We start from the raw sequence: 21530 nt of genomic DNA, 5'->3' as shown, positions 1-21530 counted from the left end.
CAAAGTTTTATCTGGAAATTTCCACCTGGGTGATTTGGCTGAAAGAGCGGGACCTTTTGCATATGAAAGGGTCGTAAAGCCATTTCCTCACCACCCCGCCCCATCCCTGACTGGCCCAAGGACCTGAATGGGAATGTTAAGGGCTTTTCTCTACCTGGTGCTCCTTTCCAGAAGCAGAGCTCCTGGGCGCTGGATGGTCATAGCCGGAGGCTGGCTTGAGGATTGTGGGGAAACCGAGTCAGAGAGAGGACCAGAGTCGTGGAGAGCGAAGAGAGGACCAGAGTCGTGGAGAGCGAAGAGAGGACCAGAAGAGAGGACCAGAGTCGTGGAGAGCGAAGGCAAGAAAGCAGTGACAGATGGCATTGGAGGAGAGGTGTGTGCACGAGAGAGACAGGATAATTCTCAGCACTCCCGCCGTAAGTATGCTCTTGACTTCTCTCTAACTTTTCCAATATCCCTTCATCTTCCCTGTGTGATCTCAAGTGTTTGATTCTGTCTGTATCCGAGGAAATGGGCTCTAGGAGGCCATGCAAGCTTTGTCTGCGGCTGCACAACTCTGGCCTGCCTGCAGATGTGGAACTACAACTCCCATCATTCCTGACTATGGGCCACTGCAGCTAGGGATGATGGGAGTTGTAGTCCAAAAACAGCTGGAGGGCCAAAGTTGTTCAGATGTGGTCTACGGTAAATTGGTTAGGCTTTAAGGTGCCACCCGGGACTTTTGCTTGCTTTTACATCTTTTTCTCAGGGAGGGATTCTAACGAGAGAGTGAAAAGCGACAGCCATGACAATGGGAACATCTGGCTCGCCTGGTGGTGCTGAAAGGGTTAAGAGAGCATGCTGGGAAAGGGGGCGGATTTATGCAGATTTCAGGCCAATGGCCGTTGGAGCCGGGGCTAAGGGAGTCGTGAAGCTGACGCGGTCCGGAGACCCCACGGATTCTGAGATTAAAAGGGCCTGGCAGGGGAGGCTTCCCCTCGATGGGGAGGGATCTGCGTTCTGGGGGTGTCTCTGGAGGGCTGGCGGACGGGGCTTCCCCCTCTATGGGGCTGGGCCCCTCGGGGTGCCGCGTTGCTCTCGGAGCCCTCGAAGGGCCCGGGCTGGGAACGAAAGGTCGGTTTTCGGAGAGCTTGAGTATCGCTTCTCGGCCTTTTGGCTAAGATCAAGTGTAGTATCTGTTCTTATCAGTTTAATATCTGATACGTCCTCTATTTGAGGACTATATATTAAATGGATTTTTGGGACTGGGAGATGGAATAGGAGCTTGCTCCATCCACTCCACGCATCGACCTGGTATTGCAGTACCTCCAGGAACGGTGCACCTCCCCTCTGGGGAGAATCTGCTGGGTTCAAAGACAGAAAAGATCCTCCTTCCCTCCTCCTCCTTCCTCTGGGCTCCCCTTGAGAGGCTTCTTTCTCCCCCAGGACTTCCTTCCTTGCTGCTGCTGTTCTGCTTCCGAGAGGTCTGCCTGCTTCCTCTGGGGCGCTCTGAGCTCCTCTTAAGAGCTGCATTTCTCTGGGAACAGCTTCTTTCCCACAGTTTGGATGCTCAAGTTCTGGCCTCTTGCACCTGCCTGGACTCGGGACTCTCAAAACTGGCTCCGAAGTCTGCGCATGGATCTTCCTGCAGCCAGATGTGGGCAAAGATCTGCAGAAAGCAGAACTGGGTAGAGTCCCCCGAGACCTGCGCAGAGACACTCCGGAACGTGATCTGTCAGAGACACTCCGGAACGTGATCTGTCAGAGACACTCCGGAACGTGATCTGTCAGAGACACTCCGGAACGTGATCTGTCAGAGACACTCCGGAACGTGATCTGTCAGAGACACTCCGGAACGTGATCTGTCAGAGACACTCCGGAACGTGATCTGTCAGAGACACTCCGGAACGTGATCTGTCAGAGACACTCTGGAACGTGATCTGTCAGATATTCCCTCCTCCGTCAAGGACCCAGGCCCTGAGGCTGCAATGGACAGAAGAAGACGGGCACGGCCCCGCCGGCCACACGCAAGGTCTTAACATGAAAGAAGGTTCTCCTGATGGAAGAGGAGTGTGCTCCATCCACCCCACACATCGACTCTTGAGAGCCTTATTTCAGGTCAAGAGCTTCCTTGCTGCGATTCTGATGGCTCCCATCGGTCACTTCCGTGGCCTCCTCTCCATCAATGCATCTAAAAGCGGGGCTGCGAGTTCTCTGTCCACGCCCCACTGGTCCTACTTGGGGGGCTGGGACCCTGGCAAAGAGTCAGTCAATGCAATGCTGTTCATTCTGATCAAAGACCAACACAAATGCCACGCCAAGCTCATGTGCAAATGGAAGGGCTCACCCTCCTAAAACCCCGAGGAGGGGAGCCACCTAAGGCTTGCCCTGCTACACCCACGGGGGCGGGCGGGAAGCCACCACACGCCCCACCCTGGCCTGGTTGGAAGGAGCTCCACCGGAGCTGCGGACAAGCCCAGTGAGGTTTCTCCCCCTGCCGGAGAAGGCCAGACCGCCGGGATACCCCCAGAGGACCCCCCAGATGACACGTTGCCCCCCGCCCAGAAGATGAGACCGGGTTCCCCCACTCTCCGGGCTTGGACTCCATCCTGGACGCTGTCCAGATTCACATAAACGTGGAACCGAAGGAGGACATGCATCTACTGGCAGCTCGCGACTAATTCAATAACAAAAGCAAATATTTATAGATCGCTTCCAGAGTGGTTTACACAGAGAAATAACAAACAAATAAATCAGGTGGATCCCTGTTCCTGAGCGGCTCACAATCTCAAAAGAGACCTAAGATAGACACCAGCAACAGCCACGGGAAATACGGTGCTGGAGGCGGAGAGGGCCAGTTGCTCTCCCCCGGATGAGTCCCTTCTCAGGTTGCCTTTCGCAACACTGGGCCAGGTCTGTGAGCCACACTCCTGCGTGCACGCAGAGGGACACGGGGAGCTGCCTTCTCCTCCTCCCGAGTCAGACCCTCGGCCCACCCAGCTCAGTCCGTTCTACCCGGACGGGCAGTGGCTCTGCAGGGATTGAATCTGGACTTCCTGTGTGCAAAGCAGGCGCTCTGTTGCTGCTGAGCTGCAGCCACATTCCTGCCTGCTGCCGGCCCGGGTTTGTCAGACCATCCTGCCTTCTGCATGCAAAGAGGGTCTCTGTTGCCACTGAGCTGAGCCGTGACCCAGAGCCCACCCCTTCCCCAAAGATTCCCTGCAGCCTCTTGGAGGACTCAGTGCAGGGATGAAAAGCCAGCCAGCCTGCCTAAGCCTGCTGCTTGCTAGAAGGACAAGCCAGATGCCTGGAAGCCACTGATTCTTATGCGGAGGAGTGTCTGGCACGGCCCATTCACACCTCCTGGCCATCCAGAGGCTCTATTCAACTCCCCCACCCAGCAATCAACTCCCTGCTGATGGAGGGAAACCCTCTGGCCTGTCCAGGGCGAAGAGAGCTCTCCTGCTTGCTCTCCAGGGAGACATCCAGAGGGAAGTGCCAGAAGCAAAAGCCTCCTCTGGATTTAGTTGGCGAAGAAGAGCCTGCAGAAGCCGAGGAGAGCCCTCCTTCAGGTGGGGGCTTCATGACGCTCACCGGAGGAGGACAGGAGGCCCTCTGTCCTTCCTCGTCTGGCAGTGCTCTGGGTGTGGCCTCTTCCTTCCCACCTGGCATTCCTGAGGACTAGCACTTTGCTTTTGTCATGCAGATGGAGGTCTTTGCAGGGCTATTGACAGCTCTTATCCAGCCATTCCACTCTTATCAAATCCAAGGGGCGGGGAGTGATGTTTTGTGTCCTGGATCTCACCTTTTATTCCCTCTCTTTTCAGACTGCCAGCACCTCCCTCAGGACGTTATCTGAGCAATCTGGCCTGGGCCCTTGTGCAGATAAGGAGGCCTTAAGGCCCTTTCCCCCGCCACACACAGACGCATCCTGTCTTCCCAAAGGACTGGAACTGCTGTGTTTTTCTCCACCTGCTGCTGCTCTATTTCAGAAGAGGAGGTCGTGGGTGCCGGACGGAGGGAGGTGAGCCGAGGCCGGTGACCAGGAGGACAATGCAAGTGACAGATGGGCTGTAAGTACACCCCGGATTTGATTCCCTTCAGTTTTATTAGCTTTCCCTAACGCTCTCAGGTGTTTTCCTTCCTCCGCCGGCACCGGAAGCCCGTGGGCTCCAGTCCACGGAAAATTCTGCTGCAGTAAATGTGTTAGTCTTTCAGGTCCAACAAGACTCTTGGCTGATTTTGCCCCATTTTTCGGGGAGCGATTCTAACGGGAGAGTGAAAAGCAACAGCTTTGGAACAGGAAACAACGGTGCCGGTACTGAAAGGGTTAAGAGAGCATGCTGGGAAAGGGGGCGGTTTTATGCAGATTTCAGGCCAATGGCCGTTGGAGCCGGGGCTAAGGGAGTCGTGAAGCTGACGCGGTCCGGAGACCCCACGGATTCTGAGATTAAAAGGGCCTGGCAGGGGAGGCTTCCCCTCGATGGGGAGGGATCTGCGTTCTGGGGGTGTCTCTGGAGGGCTGGCGGACGGGGCTTCCCCCTCTATGGGGCTGGACCCCTCGGGGTGCCGCGTTGCTCTCGGAGCCCTCGAAGGGCCCGGGCTGGGAACGAAAGGTCGGTTCTGGGAGAGCCCTAGTATCGCTTCTCGGCCTTTTGGCTAAGATCAAGTGTAGTATCTGTTCTTATCAGTTTAATATCTGATACGTCCTCTATTTGAGGACTATATATTAAATGGATTTTTGGGACTGGGAGATGGAATAGGAGCTTGCTCCATCCACTCCACGCATCGACCTGGTATTGCAGTACCTCCAGGAACGGTGCACCTCCCCTCTGGGGAGAATCTGCTGGGTTCAAAGACAGAAAAGATCCTCCTCTTCCTCCTCCTTCCTCCTTCCTCTGGCTCCTGCTGCTTGCTCTGGGGCTCTCTGGGCTCCCCTTGAGAGCTGCATTTCTCTTGCAATGGCTTCTCCAAGTTCTGCTCTCTTCCACCCGTCCGTTTCGCCTGCTGGCTCTGAAGTCTGCGGATTAAACTTCCTGCAGCCAGATGCGGAAAAAGATCTGCAGAAAGGAGGACTGGGAGGAGTCCCAGGATACCTGCGCAAACCCACGAAGCAACACATGCGCCATCATGCCATGCGCAATCATGGGTTACAAAGGGGTCTGAGTGCTGTTCCACCCTGTACGGTCACTTGGCATTTTGGCCGAGGCCTCCTTCAGGGGCAAGATTTGCAGTATTTCCGTGAGGCCTTTTTAGAAGTGAGCCTTGGCCTTCTTGTAAGGAGGTCTCTTGGAAATACTACACATGTTGCCCCTGAAGAGGGCCTCGGCCGAAAGGCGTTGGGCTAATCGACTCTCTTTCTCTTTCTCTTTTTCCCCTTTCAGTTGGGCTGCTTCCTGTCTCCCACCCCCAGGTCTGCTAATCCACACAGCACCAGCCGCTGCAGGGGATGCTTGTCTCTAGACTGTCTTTCTGCAGCAAAAGGATCTCCCCCAGAGTCATGCCGAGAGGTCTTTTCTTCCTAGACAGCCTGAAATACACATCAGACCTTTTGAAAAACAAGAATGGTGCTTGCATCTAAAACACACGTGAATCGCTTTTTTGGCAACAGCCTTTTGAGAGGCAGGAGATATGGGGCTCTGTGGGGAGGGAGGAGAGCAGAAGGCTCTCCACCAAGTATCCAAGGCCAGCTCAAGTTTCACAACAGGCCTGCCAAACACAAGATGAATACAACAAACATATCTTTATTTACATCCAAAGATTAAGCATTCGAGCAGGGTTACAAAACAACACCTAAGTCAATAACAGCCCATCAACACATACGAATGCTTTGGACCAAACCCTAAACTAAGGACTCCGACCAGTTGTTTGTTCAATCAATCAGTCAGTTTGTTTATTACAGTCTCTGAGCAGCCAAGAAAGTGACAAACATACCATGAAACATCCCTAACCTATAACACCCATTAAAGATACAGTTAACAACCAGTGTTGTCAACTGCCCAGAGAATTATTTGTTACGGGGTGGCTAACAAAGTTTATGAATGATTATTTATTGATTGATGACCATTCTGCCTAATAACCCCAAACCCTCACGATAACTTCTGCAGGCAGTTAATGAAGGAGTTGACCTGCTGCTTCCTTGTCACACACACTACAGGGCAGAATTCTGCTGCCTTGAAAGTGGTGTCGGGGTTAACGTCGGAAAGGAGGTTGTGGGAAACTGGGATTGGGTTTCCAGCCCTGGACCTCCCCCCGTTGTGTCAGCAAACCCTCCTCCAGTGGAGCTCCCTCGGCCACCAGTCTCCTGTGAGACGAAACCAACGTTAAAACTTCCCCTGTTCCGTCGAGAACCAGGGTGGACTCCCAATCGAGCCAACATGCCTTGAAACCTCTTGAAAGAGCAGCGTGTGGCCACAGAGATGCACCTCGGTAATTCAGGGGCCTGGACCTCAAGGCCTTTTGGAGGCTCGCCCAGTGCAAGTTAAGCATCAGCCCCCGACACACACATACACGACAAATGCTGTATTTTGAACACTTGAGGGCACAGACAGCAGCTGGACTCATAAGAATGTAGGGATATAAAACGGGAATATTTCAACACGCCACTTAACACGTTCCCCTCCCACATATTTCTTTCCCCACTCCCACCTCTGTCTCTGAAGCGCCCGCTGCAGGTCACAGTCACACTCGATACAGCCACCCTCTCGCCCAGGACAGACCAATGAGGATTGGGGGGGTGGAGGCCCTGGACTTTGGCTCCGAAGTCCAGGGGTGGGAGGCAGTGCCTCTGTGCCAGAGCAGGAGGGAGGAGGTTTCCAGCCAGATCAAGTGTGAAGCCATCCCAAGCTAGTTTTTTAAAGCAGGAGAGTTTACAGGCAAGCCAAGCAAAACGGTGAAAATGCCCAAGCGAGGTACCTTTCTTCCTGTCTGGTGGAGGCTCAGTCGCTCTCCGGTCTCACGTTGCAGTTCAGAAAACAGCAGCTGGCGTCATGGTGAAGTCTGCACACTCCCAGGAACCATGCAGCCTGGCCTCAGCTAACCAAGCTAAACTGAACTGCTGCAACCTCGAGAGAGAGTCCCTCCCTCCCTCCCTCCCTCCCTCCCTCCCAGGACTGACCCCACCTAACTAACTAACAAAAGCTGCTGGCCGCTGCCTTTATAGGGAAAGATTTGCCCATTGAGCAGCATCCCCCCAGGGAAAGAAGGAAAGCTAGCGAGAGGTGAGGACAACCTTCCTCTGGGAGCTCAAACAATCCCAAGCTGAAGGTTTCTAAGGCTTCCTGAAGAGAGCCATTTCCAAACAATAGGAGCCAGCCTTGGCATGATGTGCTGGTGCTTAAGAATACTTGGAATCCCGGGTGTCGCAACAGGCTAGTGAGAGACAAGAAATCCACAAAGGGAGAGCAAGGCCGGGCCAACCTGGGCTTTGGGGTTGGAGACCAGGGGAGTCCTGAACAAAGGCCCATTCCGCCACAGAGGTGGTGTGTATACAACAATCCTCTCTCCTACCTGGTAAATCTAGCCAAAGGGGGAGTCCAAGCAAGGAACACACACCACCTCTTTCTCAAATAAACAAGATGCTCCCTCCAGCAGCAGCCGCAGGGGCACAAAGTCAGGGAGGAAGGAATCCCTCCCTCCCAGCCAAGCAGAGGACTGCACCTTAGAGCGTGCGAAAGAAAACACTCTTCCAAGTTTTGGGGATGAGTTGGGTTTTAACTGCTGCCACCATTTTTTTTTTTAATTTTTTAATGCTACAGTATTGCCTGCCTTCTTATCTGAAAGGAGGAATGAACTGTAAAAACCATCCTCTCTACCTGACCCTGATGGAGTTAGTAAAAGGGAGAGGAGAGCTGGTCTTGTGGAAGCAAGCAGGACTTGTCCCCTTAGCTAAGCAGAGTCCACCCTGGTTCCATCTGAATGGGAGACTAGAAGTGTGAGCCCTGTCCGAGATTCCCCTCAGGGGATCATGGGGCCGCTCTGGGAAGAGCCGAAGAAGGTTCCAAGTTCCCTCCCTGGCAGCATCTCCAAGATAGGGCTGAGAGATACTCCTGCCTGCAACCTTGGAGAAGCCTCTGCCAGCCTGGGTAGACATAAAGCAGTATATAGATATTTGTCGTAAAGCGGTATATATATCGTATTCATATAAAATATTTCAATTCAAAACAATAGTTCTTTTGGGAAATTTGGTACAAAAGAGCAATCATATGAGCATAAGGAAGAAAGGAAATATGAGCCCACTCATCCAACCCAGAGTCCTTATCTGGCTTGGCCCTTGCTCAGCCTCTGGTCCTGCACTTACTTCCCAGATCTGGGGGTTCAATCTCAAACCGTTTCTTCCACTGCTTTAGGAGTGATCTGGTCCTCTGGGAAGTCACAGCTCTCCCAGTGATTTCTCAGCCCTCTTTCCAGCCCCAGCTCTGATTCTCTCTGACCGTAACTTGTACTCCTTCACTTGGATTTTCCAGCTCTCCAACTCCCACTGCACTAAAACTCTACAGAAGGCTGACTCCTTGCATTCTCTCTTTCCCCCAAATTTTCCCCAAACAAACCAATTGAAACAACTCAAGTTCCCACTATTATGATTTTAAAGCTTATCCAATCAAATCCAACCATTTCTTCCCCCTAAAACAGCAGCGCATAAGCTGGTAACCTCTAGGCTTGACTACTGTGATGCACTCTATGTGGGCTGCCCTTGTACGTAGTTCAGAAACTACAATTGGTTCAGAATGTGGCAGCCAGATTGGTCTCTGGGTTTACCTGAAGGGACCATATAACACTGATTCTAAAAGAACTGCACTGGCTGCCGATAGGTTTCCAAACAAAATACAAAGTGCTGCTTCTTACTTATAAAGCCCTTAATGGATTAGGTCCAGGCTATTTGAGCGAGCGCCTCCTTTGTCATAAACCCTGCAATCTTACACAGGTTACAAGTTTCTGGAGAGGTCTGGTTACGGTTGCCAGTGGCTCCTTTGGAAGCGACCACTGGGCTTTCTCTGTGGCTGTCCCAGAGCTTTGGAATATGCTCCCTGCTGAAATAAGAGCATCTCCTTCTCTGTTTGTTTTCAGTACGTCCCTGAAGACGTACCTGTTTTCCCAGGCTTTTAACTGAAACCAAAATGTTTAAATTTTAATGTTTTTATTCATTATTTTTATCTTTTAAAATGAATTTTACATGTTTTTATATGATGTTGTAATTCTGTACACTGCCTAGAGAGTTCTATATCAGGCGGTATATAAATTCAGTCAATCAAACAGCCCAAAGTCCCAGCTTCAACTCCCTGGCAGCATCTCCAGGCAAGCCCGGGAAAGTCCCTGGTCTGAATCCATGGAGAGTTGCTGCCAGCCAGTGCAGACGATCTTGAGATAGATTAGACCAAGGGTCAGACTCAGTATAAGGCACCTTCCTATGGAACCTGCAGAGCTATTGGAGATTCCCGCCCCCTCCTCAATCCTCTCCCCCCAATATTTTTCCGAACAGTATATTTTAATTATTAATTAATATACCGCCTGAGTCCTTCTCCAAAGGCTCTAGGGCGGTTCACAAAAATGAATCTTAAGCCATGATGATCTCCAGGACCGCTCAAGAGTCAGCTGGGGATTGCTTGGCAGGGACTGTTCCTTTAAGAAGCCAGAGAGGACGGCGGCCGCTTTGCGACGCGCTGCAGTGCTGGCAGAGCAGGCTTCTGCCCTTCCTCGCAACGGGGGCCAATAGGAGCTCCGATGTGCCATGTGGCTCCGCCTTTTGCTGCTGCCGATTCGCTGAGCCGCCAAGGAAGGCGGGGCTGAAGTCCCCAAAGGCTCTGGAGCTCATGGTAGGTGCCTCTACTATTTCTTCCCCCACGGCATGGATTTGGGGGTCCCTCCAAGGCTCCCCCACCAAATTCAAACCTCCAGTTGAATTGAGCTTTTGGCCCTGGTTTGTTTCCAGCATTTGTGGGGTAGGGGAAAGAGATTTGCCGGATTTCTCCTGGGGCAGGCAGGTTGGATTTGCAGGGTGGGGTTTCTTTCCCCCCCATTTTTATTTTTATTTATTTTTGCTAAAACCAGGTTGAAAAGGCAGCAGTTGGTGCTGGGGCAAGGGTTCGCGAGAGCATGTGCAAACTGCCAAAACATTGCAGAGTGCTGCTCCAGCACAGTGGGGCTTGCTCCTGAGTAATCCTGGATAGGATTGTGTGATTAGGGCATCTGTCCCTAAATCCCTATGCACAACTGCTTAGGATTGCCCCATAGAAAGCCTTGAGGCTTTCTTCTAAGTAAACACACATAGGACTGAGCTGAGAGAGCCCTCGCCCTTTGCAGCCAACACTTGCTTCCCAGGTTTCATGTTGATTGATTGGATTAGTACCATTTTGAACATTTAAACACTTCCCCATCAGGAGGATGGTCAGATAGATTCCAGTTTCAAAAGTACTGCTTGCTCCCCTGCCGGGACGTATTGCATTTTGAGCAGACTTGTTGCTTCGGTTGGATAACAAAGATATGAAATAGGTTTAATGGAACAAAAACATGAAATTGACAGGCAGGTTTAATGGCTCCTCAGACCCCTGATCCTTGTTACTTTCCAGAATAGTGTTGCTGTTCAGAACACTAGGGTCATAGGAACATAGGAAGCTGCCATATACTGAGTCAGACCATTGGTCTATTTAGCTCAGTATTGTCTACCCAGACCAGCAGCGGCTTCTCCAAGGTTGCAGGCAGGAGTCTCTCTCAGCCCTATCTTGGAGATGCTGCCAGGGAGGGAACTGGGAACCTTCTGATGCTTTTCCCAGAATGGCTCAATCCCCTGAGGGGAATATCTTCCAATGCTCACGCTTCTAGTCTCTCATTCATTTGTAACCAAGCTAAGCAGGGTCTGCCTTGGTTGCATTTCAATAGGAGACTAGAAATGTGAGCACTGTCCGATCTTTCCCTCAGGGGATGGAGCCGCTCTGGGAAGAGCAGAAGGTTCCAAGTTCCCTCCCTGGTAGCATTTCCAAGATAGGGCTGGGAGAGTCCTACCTGCCACCTTGGAGATGCCGCTGCCAGCCTGGGTTGACAGTCCTGAGCTAGATGGACCAAGGGTCTAACTCAGTAAACGGCAGCTCCCTATGTCACGGACAACACCCTGAGTCCTGCTGGGCATTGATTTTTTTCCTGTGTTGCGCAGCCGTGAAGCTTCATCTGCTGTCCCACGGCAGCTGCCATGTCCGAGCGGGAGGAGCGGCGCTTCGTGGAGATCCCGCGCGAGTCAGTGCGGCTGATGGCGGAAAGCACTGGTGTGGAGCTGTCAGATGAGGTGGCCGCCTTGCTGGCTGAGGATGTCTGTTACCGCCTTCGGGAAGCCACCCAGGTTAGTGGACACAGCCAGGAGAGCCAGGGAATAAAGACACAGGTCCAAGCACCTCCTCTCCACTACAACTCCCCACTCCCTGCTGCACAGAATTGTGGGGATGATGGGCGTTGTAGTCCAGCAACACCTGGAGCTCTCCTCTTTTGGAACCTGCCTAGTCAGCGGGAGTTTTAGCTTGCCCCACCCTTTAGGCTGAAAGTACAAAAATTAAGCTGGCCCCACCTAGTTCTGAACAGGGTCTCAATGGCACAGCACCCTGATGGCTGGATTAACCAATTATGTCTGTTTGCAGAGAGGTGAACTGCAGTGTGGATTGTTTGAAAATTATATTTTTTAGACTAGGAAACTAGGAAGCGGCCTTCTACTGAGCCAGACCATTGCAGACCCCGCTTGGCAAAGGGGACCATTCATGCCTGCTGCCACAAGGCCAGCTTTCCCATCCAAAAGTATTGTGCTGCACAAAATATTGCAGAACAAACTGCAAGTTTTTAAGAACCATACCCTCAAAAGCTGTTTCAACCATTCCTCCTAGGACTTGGTTGCCAGACCCCTCGCTATCTTGGTTCTTGTCCTCCTCTGAACCTTTCCAGTTTATCAACACCCTTCACAAGTGGGGCCCAGAACAGGACGTGGTATTTCAAGGGAAGTCTGATGGGTGCAGAATAGAATGGAACACATCATCTAGAAGATACTAATTTCTCACTAGTTTCTCATCTCTAATTTTTAATTTTCTCTCATTTTTAATTTTCCCTATTTTCTCTAATTTCTAATTTCTCTAATTTCTAATTTTTCTAATTTTGAATTTCTCTAATTTCGAATCTCTCATCTTCTAATTTCTCTATTTTCTAATTTCTCACTAGTTTCTCTAACTTCTATTCTCTAATTTCTTATTTCTTATTTTCTCATTTTCTAATCTCTCTAATTTCTAATCTCTCTAATTTCCAACCTCTCTAATTTCTAATTTCTCTATTTTCTAATTTCTCACTAGTTTCTCTAATTTTATTCTCTAATTTCTTATTTCTTATTTTCTCATTTTCTAATCTCTCTAATTTCCAACCTCTCTAATTTCTAATTTCTCTATTTTCTAATTTCTCACTAGTTTCTCATCATCTGGACACTAAGTGTCTGTTAATGCAGCCCGCGATGGCATCCGCCTTTTCCGCAGCAGCCTCACACGGCTGGCTCAACTGGTTGTCTTGAGCCCCTGGAGAGCCGCTGCCAGTCTGAGTCGGTCATACTGTGCTAGAGGGAACAAGGGTCAGACTCGGGCTAACAGCTTCCGTCTCTTTTTCTCTCCGGCCTTCAGAACAGTTCCCAGTTCATGAAGCACACCAAACGCCGGAAGCTGACGGTGGAAGATTTCAACCGGGCCCTGCGCTGGAGCAACGTGGAGGTAAAACGTCCTTATCTATCTGTTTACTATTTATATCCAGTCCTTCCCCCAAGGAGCCCAGGGCATGGTTTATGTTGGTCATCACACCAGCCCTGCGAGGTAGGCAGGCTGAGAGATATGTGACTGGCCCAGAGTCACTAGTGAGTTTCATGGCTGAATGGGGATTCGAACTCAGGTCTCCGTGGTCCTAGTCCAGCACTCTAACCACTACACCACGCTGGCTCTCAAATCCAGACAGAAGACCTGGGAAACTTTAGCCATAGGCACATAGGAACAATCCAGTTCAGCGTTGTCTACGCTGACTGGCAGCAGCTCTCCAAGGTTTCAGGCAGGGATCTCTCTCAGCCTTACCTGGAGATGCTGCCAGGGAGTGAACCTGGAACCTTCTGCATGCAAAGCAGATGAGAGACCAGAGTTCGAATCCTCGTTCGGCAGGAAGTTGCTACCGCATTCTTGGCTGGGGGCCATCCCACCTCTATTCCAAGGCCCCCAGCGAAGGACAGCCCACCACTGCATGAGACAGACTGTTCCACTGCCCAACAACTCTTTTAAAAGTCAGGATATTTTTCCTCGCCTAAATCTGCTTTGACCAATTGGTTCCCGTCCTGCCCTCAGGAGCAGTCTGCATGATTTCATGTATCCTCACAACAGTCCTGCGAGGTAGATCAGGCTGCGAGATCGGTGGCTGTCCCAGAGTCACCCGGTCAGTTTAATGGCTGGATCGGGATTTGAACTCAGGTCTCCCCAGTTGTAGTCCGACACGCTAGCCACTACACCACTCTCACCACTACGTTGCCTTTGGCTCCCAGGCAGTGTGTGGCTACGGTTCTCAAGACGCCCTCCCGTTCCGGGCCATTAAGGAGGGAGAGCTCTACTTCCAGGAAGACCGCGAAGTCAACTTGGTGGAGCTGGCCCTGGCCACCAACATCCCCAAGGGCTGCGCCGAAACCGCCGTGAGAGGTAAGCAGCCGTCCCTCTTGCAGGGAATTCCAGATGATGTTGACTACAGCTCCCAGCATTCCCAGCTGCAGTGGCCTTGGGCTGGGAATTATGGGAGTTGTAGTCCAAAATGGTGCTGAACGACACAGCCTGGGTAAAAAATAGCTCAGAATTCTGTCCAGGTTAGTGGTGAGCCTGCAGTGGAAAGGTCTTTGCTACAGGTGGGTAGGATTTAGAACCAGCCCTTAGGAACATAGGGAGCTGCCATCTACTGAGTCAGACCCTTGTTCCATCTAGCTCAGTATTGTCTGCACAGACTGGCAGCAGCTTTCCAAGGTTTCAGGCAGGGGTTCTCTCCAGCCCTACCATGATGATGATGATGATGATGATGATGATGATGATGATGATGATTTTTACATTTATATCCCACTCTTCCTCTAAGGAGCCCAGAGCGGTGCACTACATACTTCAGTTTCTCTTTCACAACAACCCTGTGAAGTAGGCTAGGCTGAGAGAGAAGTGACTGGCCCAGAGTCACCCAGCTAGTCTCATGGCTCAATGGGGATTTGAACTCGGGTCTCCCCGGTCCTAGTCCAGCACTCCAACCACTACACCACGCTGGCTCCTGCCAGGGATTCTGCCAGGGATTGAACCTGGGGACCTTCCGCATGCAAGCAGATACTCTGCCACTGACTTACGGCCCCATCTGCTACACTTAAGAACCTGGGAAGCTGCCTTCTACTGAGTCAGACCCTTGGTCCATCTAGTTCACTGTTGTCTACTCTGACTGGCAGCAGCCCTCTGAATTTCTGGCAGCCCTCCTTGGAGTTTGCTGCCAGGGATTGAACCGCTTGCATGCACAGCCGATGCTCTAGGACCGAGCGATGGTCCCTCCCCGTAGCCTGATTTGAAGGGGCATTTCTCTGCTGATAGCCGGGAGGAGAGGGCAGCCTGGGGACTTAAGCCGTGGACGGGTTGGCCAGGTCGGCTGTGACTTTCCCCTCTTCCTCCATTCCTAGTCCACGTCTCTTACCTGGATGGGAAAGGGAATCTGGAGCAACAAGGATCGGGTAAGAACCTTCCCGTCTTTTGGCTGGCTCTTTTGTTTATCTTTGGTATGTCGTTCATTGCCATACTTGGCACCTCTCCAAGGTGGGTCTCCAGATGTGGCCGGACTACAACTCCCATCACCCCCAGCCTCAATGATCTCTGGCCGTCTAGAGATGATGGGACCTGTAGTCCAGCTAACCAATTAACAGTCTGTTCTAATCGAATTGGGGTGGGTTTCGTGCACACCCCTAGCCCAGCCTAAATCTGCTTCCTTATAAATGAATTGCGGCTGAGGATGGTGTGAGTTATGGTCTGACAGCAGCTGGAGAGCCCCCAGATGGCTGCCTTAGGGACAGAGCAACATCTGGCCCAATCCAGAGCAGGGTCTGACAGGTCTTCCGGCACAGCTGTGGCGTAGAGGTGCGCTCCTGAGTCTGGGAGTTCCATAGGCACTCCGGCGGTCTAACGCAAAGCATGTATATGTGAGGATTGCTTTGCTGTATCATTGCTGTCTGGCTTCTAGTTTCCTGCTGTAACCAGCTCCAAAAGGCTAGAACTTTGGGGGTCTGGCATTGGCCTTGCTGGCTTTCACGCCCTCCCCGCCTCCAACGTTTCCCCTCCCACAAGCCTTTCCTCTCGCTTCCTCCTTCCAGTGCCCAGTGCTGTCTCTGCCTTGACGGATGATCTGCTGAAGTATTACCAGCACGTCACCCGGGCTGTGTTGGGGGACGACCCCCAGCTGATGAAGGTCAGTGGTGGTGGTGGTGGTGGTGGGGAAACCAGAAGGGGTACGTGGGAGGGTCGAATTCTGTGGGTGTCGCAGGGGGGGCGGTCATAGGATCATGGGGAGCTGCCTCCTACTGAGTCAGAGCCTTGGTCCATCTAGCTCAGGACTGTCAACACAGACTGGCAGCGGCTTCTCCCAGGTTGCAGGCAGGAGTCTCTCTCCCAGCCCTATCTGGAGATGCTGCCAGGGATCGAACCTGAGGCCTTCTGCGTGCCAAACAGGGGCGCTACCACTGAGCTACGGAAGCTCCTGATGAACATCGGCCGCTGCCTTCTGAGTCCGGCCCTTGGTCCCTCTAGCTCAGTATTGCCTACACTGACTGGCAGCGGCTTCTGCGAGGTTTCTTCCCCACCCCAACCACTCTCCTGGCTTGGTTCAGGCAAAAGCAGCCTCTCTGTCCCCTGTCCTGCCGTGTCTGACGCTCTGGTTCCCTTCCCACTGCAGGTCGCCCTTCAGGACCTGCAGACCAACTCGAAGATCGCAGCCCTCCTGCCGTATTTTGTTTACGTCGTAAGCGGGGTGAGTCAGGAGGGCCCTTCCTCTTGGGTTCTTCCAGGGGCCCCTTCCTGTCGCTTTCAGCACCACAAAGATTCCTGCCCTGGGCGCCGGGTTGGATTAGAAAACCTCCAGGAGACCCTCCATGGGAAACTGCCATATACTGAGTCAGACCCTTGGTCCACCTAGCTCAAGATTGTCAACACAGACTGGTAGCAGCTTTTCCAAGATTGCAGGCAGGAGTCTCTCCCAGCCCTATCTTGGAGATGCTGCCAGGGAAGGAACTGGGAACCTTCTTCTGCTCTTCCCAGAGCGGCCCCATCCCCAAAGGGGAATATCGTACAGAGCTCACACATGGAGTCTCCCATTCAAATGCAAACCAGGGTGGACCCTGCTTATCAAAGGCGACCAGTCATGCTTGCTGCGTGGAGGGCTCTCCAGATGGCCATCTGTGAGCGATGTTGGAGCAGATCTCTGCACTGAGCAGAGGACTTCTTAAGATCCCTTCCTACTCTAGAATGCAATATTTTTAGCGATTAGAAGGAAGCACATTCAAGCTAAGTCACCAAGAGGGATTTTCCTGGATGGCGGAGCACGTTCAACGGAGGGCACTCGTTCGCTGGGTGTCTTCAAAAAGAAGTTTATTTTCTTCAGAAATATTTCCTGCCCTGACTAGGCGGGGCTGGACCAGTGTTCCCCCTAACAGAGATTCCCAGATGTTGTGGACTACAACTCCCCAAACCCCCAGCTGCAATGGCTTTTGCTTGGGGATTATGGGAGTGGTAGTCTACAATATCTGGGGATCTCTGCTAGAGGGGACACTGGGCTGGACTAGAAGACCTCTCGAGGTCCCTTCCCTCTCTGGAGTTCTGTCATTTCGTGACTTTGGCCTGACCCAGCAGGGCCCTGGAAGGGCCGTCTCCTGGCTCCCCGGCCGTCTCCTGGCTCCCCTGCCATTCTGCAGTGCATTTACCCGCTGCTTGACCCCTGATAGGTGAAGTCCGTGAGCCACGACCTGGAGCAGCTGAACCGCCTTCTGCATGTGGCCAAGAGCCTCATCCAGAACCCCTACTTGTGCCTGGGCTCCTACGTCAAGAGCCTCATCGCCAGCGTCATGTACTGCGTCCTGGAGCCTCTGGCCGCCTCCATCAACCCCCTCAACGACCACTGGACCCTGCGGGATTACGCCGCCATGCTGCTCGGGCACATCTTTTGGTACGGATGGAGCCACATCTCCTCACCTGGGTCCTTTCAGCCCGGAGGTCCCCGCCCTCCCCCTCCCGCCAATTTCCTCTGGGCCAATTGGGACCACCCCCACCCTCAAAGTGTGGGGGGATTGCCATAGGTCCCATAAACCGAAAGGGAGGGAAACAGGGAAGCCTGAAGGTGCCATGAAACTAATTGCAAACTTTATTCGTCCATTTGGGAATCTCTTCATTTAAGACTGCATTTCAGAGCCTTCTCTGTGCCTAGTCAGGGCTGCAGAAATCCACTCGTCTACTAGTCTGTGACGAGTGAAAAGTGATGCCTGACGAGTGAAAAAAAAGTCCTGATGATGAAATATCGCCAAAGTCAATTAACTTTCCCCGAAAACAATATTTCACATTTAAAATCTGAATCTTGCCGCAAACGGACGTACACTGGTGATGCTATGCAAATCCTCTTCTTTCAGGACTCACGGGGACCTGGTGAGCGGCCTCTATCACCAGATCCTTCTCTCCCTCCAGAAGGTGCTGGCGGACCCCGTCCGCCCCCTCTGCTCGCACTATGGGGCAGTGGTGGGGCTGCATGCCTTGGGGTGGAAGGTGAGTAGTTCTCTGTCGATATCGCCTGGAGCCCTGTCCATTGCTGGAACTCATAGGAACACAGGAAGATGCTGCATACTGAGTCAGGCCCTTGGTCCATCTAGCTCAGTGTTGTCTACTCAGCCTGGCAGCATCTTCTCCAAGGCTACAGGCCGGAGGTCTCTCTCAGGAGATGCTGCCAGGGATTGAACCTGGAACATTCTGCATGAAAGCAGATGCTCTCCCCGCAAAATGCTTTTGATAGAGGAAGCTGCTACCTACTGAGTCAGACCATTGGTCCATCTAGCGCAGTTCTGCCTACTCTGACTGGCAGTGGCTCTCCAAAATTACAGACAGGGCCCTCCCTCGAGATGCTGCCAGGGAGGGAACGTGGGACCTTCTGCAGGCAATCAGGCAGATGTTCTTTCACTGAGCGACGGCTCTGTCCCCGAAGGGGGGTCGCTTGCCGCATTCGCGTGTAGTCGCCCATCCAAATGCAAACCAGGGTGAACCCTGCTTCACAGCGGAGACAATTCATGCTCTCTCTCAGCTCTCTGCACCAATTCTGGAGATGCTTCTGAGCTGCCGACCCAGCCTGGCTTCAGCGGCTGATCCACTCCCCCTCCTCTCCCCCAGGCAGTGGAGCGGGTCCTGTATCCCCACCTCTCCACCTACTGGTCCAACCTGCAGGCCGTGCTAGACGATTACTCGGTGTCCAATGCTCAGGTGAAGGCCGACGGCCACAAGGTGTACGGTGCCATTCTGGTGAGTCTCCGCTCCGGGGTGGGAGCGCCTTGATTGCTAAAAGGTAAAGGTGTGCCGTTGAATCGGTATATCGACTCCTGGCACCCACAGAGCCCTGTGGTTGTCTTTGGTAGGATGCAGGAGGGGTTGACCATGGCCTCCTCCCGCGCAGTGTGAGATGATGCCTTTCGGCATCTTCCTGCATCGCTTGCAACTACATTTCTGGCCAGCTTTGCTGGTCTTCATCACTGGCGGTACATTGATACAAATATTTATATAGCACTTTTCAACAAACGTTCCTGAAGCGATTTGCATAGATATAAAAAATAAAATTAAAAAAAATAAAAATGACTTCCTGTCCCCAAAGGGCTCACAATCTGAAAAAGAAACTTAAGATAGACACCAGCAACAGCCACTGGAGGGATGCTGTGTCGGGGCTGGATAGGGCCAGTTGCTCTCCCCCTGCGAAATCCAAGAGAATCGCCACTTTTTAAAAAGTGCCTCTTTTGTTCAGTTAGCAGAGGAGGGCTTTAAAAAAATCCCCCATGACCCAACTTCCTTCCATTGACAAAAGCTTCCCTTCATGGTCACCTGGAACCACTCGTCCTCGGCTACCAGGCCAGTTGCTAACTGCAAGCCGCCTTCTGTCTGGCGCTAACCGGCACTTGAGCTGCTCTTCCTCTTCCCTTCCTCCAGGTGGCAGTGGAGCGCCTCCTGAAGATGAAGGCCCAGTCCGTGACGGCGCCAGTCCAGGCCGAGGGGGGCGCGGGCGGGGAAGGGCGCCCACGGGAAGGCGGCCCCTGGCTCAGCCCCCTCCAGGACCCCCAGGTGGAGTTTGGCTTTGGGATCGCCAGCCACCTGCTGCAGCTGGGCAGCGGGGGGCCCCAGGCGGGCGTGGGCCTCTCCGCCCACCCCCCGGCCGTCTCCTTGAACGACATTTACCAGGAGCTCTACGGCTTCTTTGGGGACAGCCTGGCCACCCGCTTCGGCACGGGCTCCGGCCTGTGCCCGGTCGAGCCCCAGCTGGCCAGCGCCCCCCGAGTGGCGGACCCCAAGAAGGAGCAGCCGGCCTTCGGGACCAGCGACGCGGTGCGCAAGATGCCCCAGCTGACCGCCAACGCCACCGTCAGCCCGCGGGGGGAGGAGAGCCCCCGCGGGGACTTCCTGGCCAGCCGCCTCCCGCTGCCGCGCTCGGCCAGCCTGCCCCGCTCCCGCAGCAACGCCTCCCGCCAGCAGGGGCACCGGCCGGGCATCCGGGACGTCTTCCAGAAGTGCCGCTTCTCCCCCCAGGGGCCCCCTCGCTTCAGCTTTGTCATCGCCGGCCGCCAGGCGGAGCGGCGCTGCCAAGGGCGCCTCTTCCAGACCTGCTTCCTGCAGCACCACGGACCCAGCCCCGTCTCCCGCTACGCCCAGAAGCTGCCCATGATTGGCAGGACCAGCAAGCCGGCCAAGAAGTGGGCCCACTCCGAGTATTCCCTCTACCTGCCGCTCTGAGGCGCTGTCCTCAGGGGGAGTGTGGCGTCGTCGGCACCGCGCTCCTCCGGCCCATCGTGCTACCCTGAGCATCGTACCTCCGACACGTGGCGATACTTTGGGCATGGTACGATCACTCCACGCTTCGAAGCATTACGATACCTTGAGCGTCATCATGCTCTGGCACATTATACCTTGAGCATCGCACGATACCTTGAGCATTGTATGATACCTTCAAAGCGCCACGCTTCGAAGCATTACGATACCTTGAGCAGCATCATGCTCTGGCGCACGATACCCTTGAGCATCGCACAATACCCTTGAGCATCGCACGATACCCTTGAGCATCGCACGCTACCTTCAAAGCGCCACGCTTCGAAGCATTACAATGCCTTGAGCACTGGAATGCTTCTTCGGGGCTGCCCTCTGCCCACGGCAAAGATGGTGGTAGCGTTGTGGCCTCTGCGGACTTCAGATTCCCGAAGACTTCAGATTTCTGCTTCTATCAGCGCTACTTTTTCCAGAGCGGGATTTCCAAGTGACATTGCTACCTCCTTGTGCAGAGAGGCCAAGCAAACTAGCTTTTTCTAGGGACCTTGGTTCATCTGAGGGATTTTGCGCTGGGACCTTCCACTCCTAAAACGGGAGTGGGGTGGTGGATTTCTATTGAATAGGATTCCTTTCCAATTTGGGGTGGATTCAAATGGGTTTTCCCAATATCCACTGCCTGTAACAATTCCTGCAATTCAACTTCTCCTGATGTCCAGAATGTGGATCGTTCTCCCTGATTCGCACAGCCTGAAGATCCTTCAGACTGCATAAGAAGAAGAAAACTGCTTAAGCCTACACTTTTTTTAGAGTGAGGCGCTCTTGTGGGAATTGGGGAGGGTTGCCACCTTTCTTCCTAGCCCATGCTCCTGTGCTTTGGACAGCGCCCCCCCCCAAAGGTAGAAATTTAGCAGGCACAACTTTTCCTAGCATGGGGTGGGGGTGGGGGGAAGAGGTGGGGAATGTCACCCACTAAATATCTGTATGCTCAGCTGCTGTTTCAGGGCAGAGGAGCAAAATTGTCTCACGAGCATGGCAACCCTACAACCAGCAAGGAAAGGATGTGTCTTTTCTGTTTGTGGGGAGCCTGCTCCAGCGTTTGTTTATCAAAGTTCTGAAGGAAAATCCTGCCTGCTTCAGTTTTTTTGTTCCACCACCATAGACCTCCCTGGCCTGTTTCCTGTAGGGTTTGGGACTCCCTTCACCGACAGAGCTGCCTGTCAAATTACTATTGTCAGATTACTTCTTTTTCATGCTCGGCATAAACCCCCATCTCAAGGCTCCGGATTACCGCGGACAAACCCAGTTGAATGAGAATCGGAATTCGGTTTGGAAGATGCTCAGACCTCCCTCCCACCCACCCACCCACCTTCCACACTTGGTGACTTTTTTAAAAGTAGCAGCCGTCTTAGGTGGGCGATAGATTCCTAAGTTGTATGAAAGTCCCGCAAAGAAGCTACTTCTTGTAATGTGTGTGAGGGTGAGTGAATAAAAATGACATTCTTTCTA

General features: G+C 52.9%; 1 protein-coding gene and 2 non-coding genes across 14 annotated transcripts in view; all 3 read left to right on the top strand.

Moving 5' to 3' along the window:
• The window catches only part of TAF6L (TATA-box binding protein associated factor 6 like), a 25425-nt gene extending 3895 nt beyond the window's left edge, over positions 1-21530 (top strand). For 4 of the 12 annotated variants that reach the window (XM_053278720.1, XM_053278719.1, XM_053278721.1 and 1 more), the window contains exons 3-14: positions 172-416; positions 3807-4052; positions 11126-11308; positions 12615-12701; positions 13511-13661; positions 14660-14710; positions 15344-15438; positions 15922-15996; positions 16967-17187; positions 17645-17777; positions 18393-18521; positions 19197-21530. In XM_053278720.1, coding sequence (XP_053134695.1) covers positions 11162-11308; positions 12615-12701; positions 13511-13661; positions 14660-14710; positions 15344-15438; positions 15922-15996; positions 16967-17187; positions 17645-17777; positions 18393-18521; positions 19197-19994 — 1887 coding nt within the window. In that variant the 5' untranslated portion in view covers positions 172-416; positions 3807-4052; positions 11126-11161 and the 3' untranslated portion in view covers positions 19995-21530. The other 8 variants (XM_053278722.1, XM_053278723.1, XM_053278726.1 and 5 more) reach the window with 8 other exon arrangements.
• On the top strand, positions 1137-1327 carry LOC128337747 (U2 spliceosomal RNA). The gene has a single exon (XR_008312429.1). It is a non-coding gene; the product is annotated as a U2 spliceosomal RNA (small nuclear RNA).
• LOC128337746 (U2 spliceosomal RNA) lies at positions 4619-4809 on the top strand. Its single transcript, XR_008312428.1, has one exon. It is a non-coding gene; the product is annotated as a U2 spliceosomal RNA (small nuclear RNA).

Source organism: Hemicordylus capensis, chromosome 14 (assembly GCF_027244095.1).
Source record: "Hemicordylus capensis ecotype Gifberg chromosome 14, rHemCap1.1.pri, whole genome shotgun sequence".
Classification (NCBI taxonomy): Eukaryota; Metazoa; Chordata; class Lepidosauria; order Squamata; family Cordylidae; genus Hemicordylus; species Hemicordylus capensis.
This window is presented reverse-complemented; position numbering and strand designations above follow the sequence as displayed.